The sequence below is a fragment of the Clupea harengus genome, unplaced genomic scaffold (genome assembly GCF_900700415.2).
Source record: "Clupea harengus unplaced genomic scaffold, Ch_v2.0.2, whole genome shotgun sequence".
Taxonomy (NCBI): domain Eukaryota; kingdom Metazoa; phylum Chordata; class Actinopteri; order Clupeiformes; family Clupeidae; genus Clupea; species Clupea harengus.
The window spans coordinates 2,524-19,281 of record NW_024880593.1 but is presented as its reverse complement, the minus strand read 5'-3'; the positions used below and the strand labels follow the sequence as shown (position 1 = coordinate 19,281).

At 41.3% G+C, this 16,758-nt stretch overlaps 1 protein-coding gene across 1 annotated transcript; it reads right to left on the bottom strand.

Annotated features, from left to right (window-relative positions):
• Positions 1–252: 252 nt before the first annotated feature.
• LOC122132443 (sodium/calcium exchanger 1-like) lies at positions 253–16,429 on the bottom strand (the record flags this gene model as incomplete). Its single annotated transcript, XM_042707178.1, has 8 exons — positions 253–1,180; positions 1,885–2,160; positions 4,371–4,470; positions 5,294–5,421; positions 13,192–13,260; positions 14,412–14,426; positions 14,541–14,558; positions 16,331–16,429. Coding segments are annotated over 8 exons (1,082 nt in total), but the record flags the coding sequence as incomplete, so codon positions are not given.
• Positions 16,430–16,758: the final 329 nt, after the last annotated feature.

Here is a 16,758-nt window from a genome sequence, read left to right as displayed (position 1 = left end):
GATGACAATTATGGATGAGAAATGCCATTGAACAGGATTATATGGGACTTTCTCTTCATTTTACAATCATCATACTTCCGGACACGCCCACGTCCAGAGATGCGTAGCCAACTTGATCTATGCAAATAATGTATTTCTTTTCCCTCCCATCAAAGCAGAGACAGTGAGTTGACATTGAAAAGTACTGACATCGAAAAAAGACTGGCAGCGAAAAAGCACATCAGAATAAACAGAAGAAAAAAAAACCTTTAATTGTGTTTCAATGCCAATGTTTTATTTTATCAGTTTAGTTTTTTCAATGAAATATTTCTTTAATGTATTTAATGAATGGTAAGAAGTAATACACATATTTGAAAAACTATTAAATGCACTACAAAATGACAAACAATGAGAAACAACAAATCATTTAGACTAAAGCATCTTGATGGTTGTATGGACATAACCCAGACCTTATTGGATCTGCAGATTATGATAGTTGCCATATTTTAACAAAACACTATAGAGACCCTCTATAATAACACTATTCTAAGCAAACATTTATTTTGATAACACGCTTTCACAGAAGTCTTTACACATGGCACATATAACGACCCCCAACAGTTTTTAAAACCGTATTTCAAAAGCGAAACAGGACAACATAATCAAAAAGTAGGCTTATTATTCATATTTGTTATATGAATATTGTTAACTATTTGTTATATTGTCATATGGCTGTTTGTGTCCTTACCACCCCAATCTTCTATAATATCATCTTCCTCTCTTTGCACTTCCATCGTCTCCCCTTTTCCCTGCAGCAGACTGTTTCAGAAACCTTCGACGATGCAGTAGGCCTCCAGAGAGGAGAGGATGATGTACATAAGCCACAGGCCGAAGAACAGGCTGGTGGTGAGGATCTTGGGGAGTCGGGGGCCTCCGAGCTCTCCCCCGATTTCAGGTCGACGCCGGTACATGAGCACACCGACAGCCACGAAGGCAAAGATGGTGAAGACCGTGACGGAGAATGCCAGTGTTCCAGGATTCACCAGGAACGGTCTGCCCTGCGATGTGTGGTAGATGGCAGCGATGGACCACGCCACACCGATGCCCAGGAAGACATTGACAGCGTTGCTCCCGGTGACGTTGCCGATGGAGGCATCTGCATACTGGTCCTGGACCGCCGCAACTTTACTGGCAAATGTATCTGGAGGAAGAGGAGGAGAAAGAGTTGATGTATTTTTTTTATTTTCCACTTGCCGTCACTCTAATGAACAGTTGACAGATTATCATTATTTATTATATATTATATTTATTTATTATCCTAAACTGTTGCATGCATATTTTTCAGTTTAAGTACATTGAGAGCAATTAAACCCAGGAAAAATTCCTTGTATGTGGAAATGTACTTGGCCAATAAAGATGATTCTGATTCTGATGTATTGCAAATGCTAGATAGATACTAGATGTTAAATGAGCTAAACACATTGTTAAAATGTTTTAATATGTGTGCTGCACTTCTGCACAAATCTCTTCTATATATATCTGGCCTTGGAATTGTGTGCACTTTCATTCAAATAAATTCACTGAAAACTGAGTTGTCTTTTTTTTAAATATGGGTTTTATAAGGTAAATGGTGTGGGTAGAGGACATTGAACTTATCCTTTAAGGAACATGTGCCTAACAAATATTTTGGTCAGGTGACAGTAGTTCACAAATAAACTTTCTGTACTAGAACTGAAAATAATAATAATAATAATAAAACTTTATTTATATAGCACCTTTCATGCAAAAGAATGCAGCTCAAAGTGCTTTACAGCAAATACATAATATGCACAAAGAAATTACATGCACATAAAAATAGACATCAAAGAAACATAACTCAGATAAAAAAAGAAAAGCCTCAATTACCTGGTACAGATGTTCCCAGGGCAACAAACACCACTGCTGTCACCGAATCCTTCAGTCCAACGGTGCAGCCGAAGTGAGAAGCCAGATCACCGATGACAGCTGTCAGTACCCCGATCATGATGATGGACACGACGAAGCAGGCCCAGCCGTTGAAGTAGTCCGTGGGCGGCACAAAGGCGAAGAAAAGCTTCCAGAAGACGGTGAGGAAGTGCATGACGTAATCGAAACACGAGGGGAGCTTCTCTTCAGCACACTCGCCATCATCATCGTCATCCCCTAAGAGGAAGAGAAGAACGATGAGGAGAAAGAGAAGGACAGAAAAGAGTCTTGATATACTGATTTATTCACTTCCTAAGAGGAGGAGAAGAACGAAGAGGAGGAAGAGAAGGACAGAAAAGAGTCTTGATATACTGATTTATTCACTTCCTGGAGGACTATGACTCAACCATAGTATTTTACTGAATATTCAAAATTGTTATTTATCATCGTTCCCTCGTACTCCTGTACTATTTTATATGCATATTTTTTTTTTTTTATTGTATTTCTTTATTTTATTTTTCAATGTATTAACTATTCATTGTACCCTCGGCACCATTGTAAATGAGGGTCTTATTCCTCAATGTGTTTTCCGAGGCTTAAATAAATAAATAAATAAATAAATCAATCAATCAATCTATGACTGAGGACACTGACAGGAGGATGTTTACGTCCGACTCATAAATGTGCACAATGTGCTATTTTCCAAAAATGAGACAATTACACCTTGCCTGAAGAATGACAGACCATCAATCAATCAATCAATCAATTGTATGGTATGCAACAGCAATCAACCTCCATATTAGCATTCAGTGTTTAATTACATGTCCCCTCTTCCATCAGAAAAACATATCAGCTAAACTATCGGTGGTAAACTGTGTGCACACATGTTATGTGTGTGTGTGTGTGTGTGTGTGTGTGTGTGTGTGTGTGTGTGTGTGTGCGCACATGTTTATGTGTGTGTGTGTGTGTATGTGTTTGGAAGCACTTACAAATGATATTCAGTCTCCGGTGTAGAAAAAACTCAGTGTATTACAATATACAAAACAATGAAAGTAATAAAAAATACCCTCACCCTCAACCTACACTGACACACATTGACAGCTGCGCAACATTTTGCCATTCAATGTTCTTTCTTTTGTTTGAGATGCCTTTGCTTAGGACATTTTGACGTTGCTCCATTTCTGTGATGAGCACCTCTATGTCACAGTCTGTAAACTTCGACTGCTTTCTGCAAGTTCACGTCTCCGTCTTTCCCTCTCTGATTAGCCAAGAAAGGCTTCCTTCTAAACACAAGCTATTTTCCATTGACCATTTATGGATAGAGTGTGACTCTTATTCGCGCTTGCACCATTCATCGCAGGCTGCTGTTTATAACTAGAAGAATGCGTACAGGTATGCCGCCGCCGCACAGGTTTATAAATCAGAATCTTTTTGTCCATTCACTATGTAGATTCAGTATGTAGATTCAGTATGTAGATTAGATTCAGTATGCAGATTCAGTATGTAGACCTAGATTAGGTATGTAGATTCAGTATGTAAATTCACTATGTAGATTCAGTATGTAGACCTAGATTAGGTATGTAGATTCAGTATGTAAATTCACTATGTAGATTCAGTATTTAGATTCAGTATGTAGATTCAGTGTGTAGATTCAGTATGTAGATTCTAAGGTTCATGAGTGGGCAGTGTTTTAGTGTGGACAGTCTTGACAGATAAATCATATTTATACAGTTAATGGGTCAAGCTTTTCGAAGGACAGTTCATTCATTTACTAAATGTTGACTCAGCTATGAAAAATAACAGCCAGGCCAGGGCCACTCTAAAAGCAGACAAACATATACGTACCCTTTTGATTTGTGACTTTCTATGATGATGATAATGTTTTCTTCAGATGAAACTGAGATGATATATTTAAGCAATATAGTACGAGTGCGAGTGGGGTAGGTAAGGGATATTCCCACGGGTGGTGTTCGGCCGTAGCCACGAGGCCGGAGGCCGGAGGCCGAGTGGCGCAGGCAACAACACCCGTGGGAATATCCCTTACCTACCCCACTCGCACGAGTACTATATTGCTTTTATAAAACAATTTTATAGTCAACCAATTAACCATTTAAACACGAAGTTATTGATAAAAAATGTTTTATTTCGCCATTGTTTCTCCGCAACAAAAAAATAGTTCCATTGTCAACGTCTTTTGGAATTATAAGAACTTTGAGTTAATGGTTATCGCTTAATTGTATCAACGTGCTATAGAATGCTTCAGTGATTTATTATTAGCTGTGAAAAGTCCGAGTTGGGATGTCCTGGGATATTCCAACTCATGGAACGTCTCTCGTCCAATCAGAAACAGCTAAATAATTCAATAGAACCCAATTGTTTTATAATTGTGAATAACACGTGCTCGTCAAAAACAGAATTTCTCATCTTCTCAGAAGCCGAAGACTCACCAGAGTTGACGGTAATGGCCTCTGCAAACTGCTCTCTCCAGCTGTTGGTGCCGACCACAAGGGCCAGGTTGGTTTTCTTTATCAGTTTGTCTACTGTGCTCTGAGGAACAAACACAAACACACATACACACACACACGCACGCACAGAGTAGACACATCAAATGATTAGCTGTAAAAAAGGTTGGCATTGCACAGAAATAGATCGAAGTAGATCAGCTATGTTTGTAAAAGCTGAATGTGAAATAAATATTATTTCTAAGTCTGTCATAAGCTCTGCGAGTGTTTGGTCAAATAAATGGCCGGGAGCTAGTACTGGATTGTTTACGGTTATACTACACCTATGAAAATGCCTCTTCCTCTTTTGCTATTTCTCGAATATTCTCTCTCATTTTATATTTTATATTTACTATAAAATTACAACATCATTTTGTCTGCAATTATACATCAGCAATTTACTGTCTGTTTGTCTTATCCCATCTCACATTAACTGGCGGTAATTAACTGTGAACTCATTTATATTGTCACTCTCGTGTCCAGATGATTTGTTTTCTCCCTGGACAGCATCATCCACTGGGGGGAGTCCAGGCCCGGGGTGGGTAATCTGTATATGCCTCTTTGTTGAAGAGTGGGATACGTTTCAAATGCTTTATTTATTTATTTCTGCTTTTGTTAATTTATCAACCTATCCTTGTGGAATAGTGGAATATTTTTTGTTAACTTCTCAGCTTAAGTGGATTATTATTTAACCTTTACATTATTTGTTGAACCATGGTATTAATAAAGAGAAAACTACAGGATAGTAAGAGCTGAACTGTTGCTTCATTTATCCAATTTCCACTACCATGGAAAAAGTGGGCCGGTCTTGGGCCTGAAATTCCCAGGCTGAAAAGTGGCCCCACTCCGGCCCTGGGGGAGTCTGATACCTTAAACTCATAGGACTCCTCTATGATGACTTCCATCTTCACGTGCTCTCCCAGCGTGGGACGTCCCAGCTCTGCGACGCGGCGCTCGTCTTCCTCTCTCTTCGTCGGGGCTTCTTCTCCTCTCTTCTCTGAGAGGGGCGACAGTGGTACAGGAGGTAGAGAAGTCGTTTAGTAATCAGAAGGTTGCTAGTTCGATTCCCTGTCGAAGTGTCCTTGAGCAAGGCACTGAACCCCTAATTGCTCCTGATGTGCAGTGTGCCATCAGTGTAAATGTAAAATGTGTATACATCCTTGTAAGTCGCTTTGGATAAAAGCGTCTGCTAAATGACTAAATGTAAATAGAGAGAGAGAGAGAGAGAGAGAATTTATTCCATAATCAATCAAGAATGCAAATGACAAAAGAACCTACAAACAGAACTTTCTCATGGAGAATCCAGAGAATGTATGGTCAGACACGGCTCAAATAGGAGGCAAGCCCACTACAACAAACCTGCTCCTACACACAGATGACTGTGATTCATGGCACAGAGCCATTTGCAAACACTACAGGTTCTACAAGAAACGGGGAATATGCAAAGGAAGACAGATACAGATCAACAAAGAGGGGGACAATAACAATACCTTCCTCACTGTAAATATTTACCAAACTGGAACTGTTATGTTTCAAGGGAGTGAGGCAAGTCTGATCTCTGTCAAGAAAGACTTTGACCTTTTAAAGAGACTGGCAGAGTCAGAGAAAGGAGCTAAATCAATCAAGCAGCCTGAGACAGCCAGTGCAAATACAAACAGCACAGAGGAAGAAGAGGAGGAGGAACTCGGCATTGACTGTTCTACACAACTGGAGCAGTCTGTCACGCAGTTAAAGAACAGCCTATCCCTGCAGGAAGTTGAGGTAGTGGAGCTCAGAGAACAGCTACACCTGTACACTACATCCAACCAATATCTAGAGGTACAGTTCCACCACCTAAAACAGGAGTTCACGGCATGGGTGAAGGAGCTAAGGGGACAGATCTCAGAACTGCAACAGGACAGGGAGACCCTGAGGAGACAGCTGCGAGATGTCAGAGAGGAACAGTTCCTGAGAAACGAAGCACTGGAGGGTCATAGAGAGGAGACGACAGGCCATACTCACACCATTCCACACCGACACACACCAGTACCCAACACCTCAGTTACCACACAGACACCAGCCACCACACAGACACCAGCACCCAAAACTCCACCTACCACACAGACAAGAGCACCCAACACACCAGCTACCACACAGGCACTAGCACCCAACACCACAGCAGCAAGGCAGCTCCCTCCCCAAGCAACATCATTGTCACCATCCAGTGCAGATACCCACAAGCCTCTCTCCATCAGCCAGGAACAGACAACCAGATCTGCAGAAGTAGCCATCCTAATTGACTCCAATGGGAAGTTTATCAATGAACAGCGACTTTTTCCTGGTCAAAAGGCTACTAAAATTTGGTGCCCCAAAACAAAAGATGTAATTGAACAATTGAACAAGAACCACTTAGGAGAACCCACCCACATCATCATCCATGTGGGTACAAATGACCTGAGGACACAGCAGGAACGTGTGGCAGAGTCCATCATAAGAATGGCAGAGAAAGGATCAGAGACATTCCCTACAGCCAAAATAGTAATTTCCACCATACTTCCAAGAGCAGATTTCCACCCAGACACCATACAAATGGTAAACGCAGCCATCTCCCGAGGATGTGCCCTCATGCCAAATGTCCACCTGGCACACCACCCCACTCTTGGTCTCCACAGCCTGCATGACCATGTCCACCTCCACAAGGATGTGATCAGCATATTTGCGAGAACACTGAAAGATGTTGCCCTTGGCCGCAGTCTCAACAAAAAAGCCACCACGCCTCCCCAGGCCGCCAGATCCTCCCCCCCTGAACCCCATTACATCCACCATTCTATGCCCAGGACATACCACACACCCCAGCATGGAAGGCCTCGAAACCCTGCAACCCGGCACAGACACCAAAAGCCCCCACAATTTTCACCCCAGCGCCCCACATGGCATCAGAAGCCCCCCGAGCAACTTAACCAACGCTCCAGGCCGCCACACCAAGACCATCTGACTCAGCCACAACATCAGCAGCATCAGGAACTGGAGCACCAACCAACGTCGGTGCTTCATGGTAACCACCCCATCCCCCGGCAAGCTGGCAACAGGCCCTCATGCAGGCACCCCACAAGCTGAAGCAGCCAAGGCAACCCAGCTATGCTGCAGTGCTGAGTGAAGCAAACAGACCCAGCAAAAGCAAGCTGGAGGAGATCAGAGACCTGCTTGGCATCATATGCACACATCTGATGGACTAGTGTGAGTAATTTAGGATAACTGATTAACAAAAAAGGGACAAGGAATGTCAATATTATTATTATTATATTAACAAAAAAAAAAAAAAAAAGGAATTTCTAATTTTAGGTTTTGTTCATTGTTGAGATGATGAATCTTGTTAAAAAATGTTGTTAAATCCTTCCATACAAATGAAATCTTTGACGGTTACACTATGGAATATTCAGGGTATTAAATCTTCGAGCTTTGGATGTAAAACTACAGCCCTGGAATTTAAGAAGAATATAAAAAACATGGATATTATAATCCTTCAGGAAACATGGTGCAGAAACGGTGAAATGACTCTCTGCCCAACAGGTTATTGTGAAATAGTCATTTCATCTAGAAAACACTCAAAAGTCACCCGTGGGAGAGATTCAGGGGGGATAATTATTTGGTACAAAACTGAAATAGCAAATTTCATCACTACCAGCAAAATAGAGGAGTCACATGTCTGGCTAACAATCAACAAAAAACTCACACAGACTGAGAGCGACATTTTCCTTCGTGCTCTTTACATTCCCCCCTTTGAATCTCCCTACTACAATGAGGAGATCTTTGAGAATCTCCATAGTCAGATCAACGACTTCCAGGCCCAGGGAAAAGTGCTGATCTGCGGTGACTTAAATGCTAGAACAGGATCTCTACCTGACTTCACCTCAGATGATGGCAATACCACATACTTGGCAGCAGCTTCCCACAAGACCTGATGAACCTACACTTCCGTAACACTTCCAACAAAATTATTAACAAAAATGGAAAATCACTTATAGAACTCTGTAAAAACCTTGGTCTGTACATGCTCAATGGTAGGGTGCGAGGGGACTCCTTTGGGAGATACACCTACAGCTCATCACTTGGCAGCTCAACTGTTGATTATATGATTACAGATTTGGATCCATTCACTTTCAGAGCATTTACGGTCAAACCACAAACACCTTTGTCAGATCATAGTCAAATCACGGTATATTTTAAAATTATCAAAAATACTAGCATATTTACAAGACCCAGCAAACTCTATAACATCAGAGAAAAATATAAATGGACCGAAAACAGTAAAGAGGATTACCTGAAGGCAATATGCCATCCCCAAATCAGTCCTCTGATAGAACATTTTTTGAACAATACTTACCCATACAATAAGGAGGGCGTGAACTATGCGGTTGAAAGCTTGAATAACATTTTCAATCACACAGCATCAATTTCTTGTCTTAAAACAACTAACAGAACTCATAAGAATAGCCAAGAAAATGAAAAATGGTTTGATAGAGATTGCAAAGCCATTAGAAAGAATGTCAGGCTTCTGTCAAACCAAAAGCACAGACGCCCTAATGACCCTGGTTTACGACTTAATTATTTCAACGAGCTCAAAAAATATAAAAACACACTCAGAAAGAAGAGAGAACAGTTCACACAAAATCAGCTAAAGAAAATTGAAGAATCTATAGATTCAAACAATTTCTGGAAAAATTGGAATACACTTAACAAAAAGAAGCATGAGGAACTTGCCATACAAGATGGAGAGATATGGAAAAGCCACTTTGAAAATCTCTATAGCAAATGTGGCAGGAACCCAGAACAAACCGAAATCTACCAAAAAATGATTGATATGGAGAACACAATTAATGAATATCAAAACCCACTAGACTATCCAATCACAGATACAGAATTGACAGAAAAACTCCAAGGCCTACAGCCAAAAAAGGCATGTGGGCCTGATGGCATCCTCAACGAAATGCTCACAAACATAAGCCACAACCTCTGTCTGGCTATTTTAAAATTGTTTAACTTCATTCTGAGTGTCGGATACTTCCCTGACGTCTGGAACAAAGGACTCATTACACCCCTATTCAAAAGTGGAGACAAATCTGACCCCAATAATTACAGGGGCATCTGTGTAAGCAGTAACCTGGGGAAGTTATTTTGTAGTATCTTAAATCAGAGAATCATCAACTTCCTTATCGAGCACAATGCCCTCAGTAGAAGCCAGATAGGATTCTTACCAAAATGTAGAACATCAGACCATATTTTCACCCTACATACCTTGATAGACAAATATGTACACCAAAACAAGACAAAAATATTTGCTTGCTTTATAGACTTCCAAAAAGCCTTTGATTCAATTTGGCACAAAGGATTATTCTTCAAACTTCTTGAAACTGGTATAGGGGGGAAAACTTTCAAAATAATAAAAACAATGTACTCAAACAACAAATGTGCAATTAGAATTGGGAATAAACACACAGAATTCTTCTCCCAGGAAAGGGGTGTGAGGACAAGGCTGCCCACTATCACCAACACTTTTCAATATTTACATAAATGAATTGGCAAACACAATACAGCACTCTGCAGGCCCAGGACTTGCACTGCAAGACACAGAGGTCAAGTGTTTACTTTATGCTGATGACCTAGTTCTGCTGTCACCATCCAAAGAAGGCTTGCAACACCACATGGACAAAGTGGCAAACTTTTGCCAGACGTGGGCCCTAAAAATGAATCCCAAAAAGACCAAAGTCCTTGTCTTTAGAAAACGTTCCAGGCTACAGGGAAACACTGACAACTTTAAAATAGGCAACACCAAAATTGATCAAACATGCAACTACACCTATTTAGGAATCACCCTCACCTCAACAGGAAATTTTGGCTTGGCTGCAAAGGAACTCAAAGAAAAGGCAAAAAGAGCATTCTATGCCATCAAAAGGTCAATTAAATTAGATATACCAATTCGAATTTGGCTTAAGATATTCAAATCAGTAATTGAACCAATTGCACTGTATGGCTGTGAGGTGTGGGGTCCAGCAACAAAAGGTGACTTTTCAAATTGGGACAAACATCCAACCGAAGCCCTGCATGCAGAGTTCTGCAAAAGCATCCTCCGGGTACAGAGGAAGACACCGAACAATGCGTGCAGGGCAGAATTAGGCCAATACCCCCTAATTATTGATATTCAAAAAAGAGCTGTCAAATTTTGGCAACATTTAAAAATGAGCGACCCCCACTCACTCCACTACCAAGCACTGAAATGCCAAGAGCTGAATATAGGGAGGAGCCCCCTTACCCAACTTGTCCTGAGACTTAGCGACCTAGCACCAAATATCATCACTGAGGCTCAGGACAATGACTCAGTAGCCAGGAAAATTAGATCCAACCAAATTACAAACACTGAAAAAGAAAATTATATTACCTATTGGAAAGAAGCAACCAAAACACAATCTAAATTACAATGTTATTTGACCCTAAAACGTGAATACTCAACAGCTACTTACAGGAAAACCTTGACAATGTACAGACTCAGTGAGCACCACCTCGCCATTGAAAGAGGCAGACAAAGGCAGACCTGGCTGCCCAGAGAGGAGAGGCTATGCTCACAATGCAGTCTGGGGGCCGTGGAGACAGAGGTACACTTCCTCACGGAATGCCACAAATATGAAACCATTAGAAAAGGTTCATTTGATAGGTTCAATCTGGTCATCCCAGGCTTTCAAACTCTCACAGGCGAGGCAAAATTGCCATACATACTTGGGGAAGACAGGGATTTGGCCAATCTAGCTGCCGGATATGTGGCAGCCTGCCATAACCTGAGGGACAGCCATTAAGGCCACAGAATGCCAAACTAACTGTATGTTTATTGTTTATTGTTATGTTTATTGTTTATTATTTATTTATTTTTAATCAACTCTGTTCATTATATTTGTCCTTCTGTATGTGTATGTAATATGTATGTATTGAATCAGCTTTGGAAATAGTGTTGAAAACATTCATGCTAATAAAGCTTCTTTGAATTGAATTGAATTGAAATTGAGAGAGACAGAGAGAGAGACAGAGAGAGAGAGAGAGAGAGAGAGAGAGAGGGACGGGCAGAGAGAGAAAGAGAGAGAGAGAGAGAGAGAGAGGGACGGGCAGAGAGAGAAAGAGAGAGAGAGAGAGAGAGAGAGAGGGACGGGCAGAGAGAGAGAGAGAGAGGGACGGTTGGACAGTTAGGAGTGTTACAGAGAGCCAAACATACCCTTCATGTCTACCACAAAACAAACACTCTGTTCTGTTCCACGTGTGATTTTGATTAATAAACAGCATCTTACTACTGTGTGTGTGTGTGTGTGTGTGTGTGTGTGTGTGTGTGTGTGTGTGTGTGTGTCTGTTCTGTTCCATGTTCTGTGATTTTGATTAATGAACAACATCTTACTAGGCACAGAACTAGACACTTAGCATCACAGGCTCCTCTATGCTGATAAACAACCCCACAACCCATGTGTGTGTGTAGGGTCTGAATCCATGTGTGTGTGTGTGTGTGTGTGTGTGTGTTCTGAATCCATGTGTGTGTGTAGAGTCAGGAGTCTGAATCCATGTGTGTGTGTGTGTGTGTGTGTGTGTGTGTGTGTATGTGTGTGTGTGTGTGTGTAGAGTCTGAATCCATGTGTGTGTGTAGAGTCAGGAGGCTGAATCCATGTGTGTGTGTAGGGTCAGGTCTGGTCCCATGTGTGTGTGTGTGTGTGTGTATAGTCAGGAGTCATGTGTGTGTGTAGGGTCAGGTCTGGTCTGATCTGTTTCTTATCTCAGGATGTCTTATTTAGGCGTTAGCATATAAGCGTTAGCATATGGTATACATGCAGTGCGTGTTGCGGGGGTTGCCAGCCAGTGGTGCGCAAGCCAGTGTGTGTGTATCCCGCCACCCTTACTATGCTTGTACAACTAAACACCCCCATGCACCAAGCCAGCCAACATAACTAAACATAAATCATCACAACTAAAGTCATATCAAAGTTTTTTCTTGCCCCTGTTGCCATTGCGCTTGCTCTAAGGGGGTTCAGGCCCTGGGCTCTGTAAAGTGTGTGTGTGTGTGTGTGTGTGTGTGTGTGTGTGTGTGTGTGTGTGTGTGTGTGTGTGTGTGTGTGTGTGTGTGTGTGTGTGTTGTGTGTGTGTGTGTGTGTGAGTATGTGTGTGTGCTCTAAGGGGGTTCAGGCCCTGGGCTCTGTAAAGCGCCTTGAGACTATTGTATTGTTTTGGTGCATATAAATAACATCGAATTGAATTGAATAAAAAAAGCACTGATGAAAACTGGTGAAGCAAAGAAAAAAAAAGCTTTGTTTTGTACTTTGTTAAGGCAAACAAATGGGAACTAAAGCCACTCTTGGCTCAGTGGCTGAGGAGCAAGCCTACATGAACAAGTGCATTAGGGTAGTACACACACGCATAGAGACGTGGGATAGAACGTGATGTGGCAGTGAAGGAGGGCCGTCTATAGAAACACTGAAGCGTTTTATTCACTTCAACTTGTTCAACTGATTCGAACAAGCTTATCTGTTGTTGTGCCTGTGCACTTTATATGTTTCACCGTGGGAGAGTGGGAAACGTTTTTATCGATTCCTTGTATATCTGACATGCAGGAAATTGCCGATAAAGCTACTTTGACTTTGACTTTTGACTTAGATTATATCCATTTACCAAAGGTATTCTAGATGGCCGGCATTAAAGTGCCCCCAGAAATCATATGAAACATGCAAACAGAGGTGGAATAATAAAGAAAATAGATGGATACCTGCTATGTTGATAATGGTGGAAGCGACGTGGTTATCTCGGCCCTGAACCTTCCGGTAGATGTCCCTGCCTGATGATGTCAGAGACACTTGGCTGAGTAGAGCAAGGGGTTAATGTGCATATGTCGTGTTTGTCTAATTAAGTCAATGTGCATATGTCGTGTTTGTCTAATTAACTCAATGTGCACATGCTGGAGTCATTGGATCCAAGGGAGGTTGAGTGAGGTTGGCACAGACACAAGGGGAGGTTGGGTGAGGTTGGCACAGACACAAGGGAGGTTGGGTGAGGTTGGTAGAGACACAGGGGAGGTTGGGTGAAGTTGGCACAGACACAAGGGGAGGTTGGGTGAGGTTGGCACAGACACAAGGGAGGTTGGGTGAGGTTGGGTGAGGTTGGGTGAGGTTGGGTGAGGTTGGTAGAGGTTGGGTGAGGTTGGTAGAGACACAGGGGAGGTTGGGTGAGGTTGGTAGAGACACAGGGGAGGTTGGGTGAGGTTGGCACAGACACAAGGGAGGTTGGGTGAGGTTGGGTGAGGTTGGTACAGACACAAGGGGAGGGAGTGGGTGAGGTTGGGTGAGGTTGGGTGAGGTTGGCACAGACACAAGGGGAGGGAGTGGGTGAGGTTGGGTGAGGTTGGTAGAGACACAGGGGGGGTTGGGTGAGGTTGGGTGAGGTTGGGTGAGGTTGGTAGAGACACAGGAGAGGGAGTGGGTGCTCTATCACAGACATGCCACACTGCTGCTCACATGCAACACAGACTGTGACGTGCTCTCGGTGTCAGCAGTGTGTGCCATGCATAACAACATGTTGCAATTCAAAACCTTCAAATGGTCATATCCAGGCACATGCACACACACTTATATATACTATATATATGGTCTTACACATGCACACACACTTCTATATATATATGGTCAACTATATATGGACACATTGGGACACCTCGTCTCCTTTCATAGACTTACTATGCATGTTACAGTTCATGATGCATGCAGACTATGAGGAGTCCCTGTTGATGGTTTATTTTATTTATGTATTTATTATTTATTATTTATTTATTTATTTATTTATTTATTTATTTATTTATTATTTATTATCATTCCCCTGAAGAATTTAACATTTGTAGCTAAGAATCCAAAAGAGAACACAAAGTGACCACTCACACAAAAGAACTATAAATTTAGTTTTCACTTTAGTAAAAGTCTAAATTCAGTGTCTTACCATAAAGCTGTTTATCTATTAAAAGGCAAAATGATATATACATTAAAACTGTGACTGAAAAAGAAATTGTTAGATTGTGAGCTTTAAAGTATTAATAGGTTATCCAAAGAGTGTCAGGACATACCATACCTGTCTTCACAAATTCACCTAGAACCACAAAGCAAAAATACATTTGTAGATACAAAAATGATCATTATCAGACATATATCTCAAATAACTATATTTATTAAGCTCATCACATGCTGATGAAATGTGGCTAATGTGAAATGTTGTTATTAATATGATTCAGTTTTATTGAAGCATTAGTCACCGTCCATAGGACCTAGTTTAGGTTTTGTCAACTTTTGAAGTGACCTGATATTGTGGCAAATTCCCATGACTAGGAGCAGAGTCTATTATTTCCTCTTATGCATTATACATGAAGAAAGATAATAATAATAATAATAATGGATTTTATTTGTATAGCACACTTTAAAATACAAAGAAATCTCAAGGTGCTTAACATAGTATGGACAGTCACAACAACAATAATACAAAGTAATAGAAGTGCTAATTAAGGCCGCGTTCACATTTGACCTCTTTTTTAGAAAAAAGGGCTGCCTTCAGCGCCTTTTCAGCGCCTTTTGGGCGCTTCAGAATTCATGGATACCATGTGACGTCACTGTGTTTAAGCGCCGCCATATTTGTGTCCGACACAGACACATTACGGTCACAACCTATGGTCACACAACCCACAGAAAGTTCAAAACGCTAGGGGATATGTTGTGCTGTTGAATGCGCCAACCCAGATATACAATTGTATTCTATTCCTAAAGATGTTGTAGGGGATGACTGACCTGTTAAGTGAAATGCAGCACGTTGATACAATCGTGAATAATTGCTGTGTCTTATCAAAGCTATACTATCCTGAGCAAGCTACAGTGCTAATAGCTAACGAGCTGTTTACGGTCACAACCCACAGAAAGCTCAAAATGCCCGGTATATGTTGTGCTGTTGGATGCGACAACAGTCGCCAAAGAAAACCTAGATATACAATTGATACAATCGTGAATAGTTGCTGTGTCTTAGCACTCTACTGAGCAAGCTAGAGTGCTAATAGCTAGCGGGCTGTTTAGCCCTTTAGCTAGGGCTTTAGCTACAACTCATTAGCCCATATTGGCACTCTTGCCTGCTCAGGAGTTTCTGTACTCTTGAAAAGAAAGTTGGGGCAGATGCTTTGCAAAAACACAGGAATTGCTAATCGCTAACGGCTAGTAGCATGCTAACATTAGCTAGGTAGCTCAGACACCTTGCAAATCCTCTTACACGTAGTTTTCAGTTACAATAATGTTGTTTTTATATTGTACGGTGTCTATTTATCGGTAACTTTCTAAAAATCTAAGCAAAAAAAAGTAAAAATAAAAACTTCTAGGACAAATACGATGAACTACGGAGTTTGGTCCGCCATTTTTTTTAAACTAAGGTAGCAGGTTACTAGGGAAGGTACGCTGGTACCTACTCTCCTCGCCCTGATTGGTCAGCTGTCAAAAAAGCGCTTGACGTCACCCAGCGCTTTTCTGAAAAGTTGAGAAAATTGAACTAAAAAAGGCGTCGGGAGTTGCGCTTTTTTAGAAGTTTTTAAAAGGCGGCCGCTTTTTAAAAAGGCGTCGTTCTTTTCCCTTTTCCCATAGGGTTGCATGTAAAAAAGGCGCTGGCGGCTGAAAAAAGAAGTCAAGTGTGAACGCGGCCTAAGTGCAGAAAATAAGATAATATAATATACCAAAAAAGATAATAAATTAATTTAAAATAATTAATAAGATGAAGTCACTGAATCGGCTCAGCAGTAAGTCTCCCAAGAAAGCAAAAGAAAAGCACTCAAAACAGTGTGTGAAGTCAAGAAACAGAGCGTGTGTGAAGTCAAGAAACAGAGCGTGGCTTACCACAGTCATGAAGAAGCAGAGCTGACCAACAGGAAGGAAATAGGACAGGAAGTAAGCAGGGGACAGCAGAAGTATACAGAGAGCAGAGAAAACAAGAACAAAAACAAAATGATCAGTAAAAAATGACAAAATAACACCTCAAATCCCACACCGCATGACTAGTGTTAGCCTACTTGGTAGGGAAATTATAGTATATGTAGATGTTCCATGTTCGGGAAAAAGAAAACCCTACACACAGTATATATACAGTACTTCAGTACGTACGCAAACTGAAATGAGGTCTTAAGTCTTAAGTTTGACACACAGGCGATGACGTCCATGTCCAGGTCACACGCATGCCGTGTAAAAGGGAATATATTGTATATATATATATTATATATATTGGAACAGTTGCTCTCAAAGGTGCTGTACTGTGAAGTTAAAAGGGA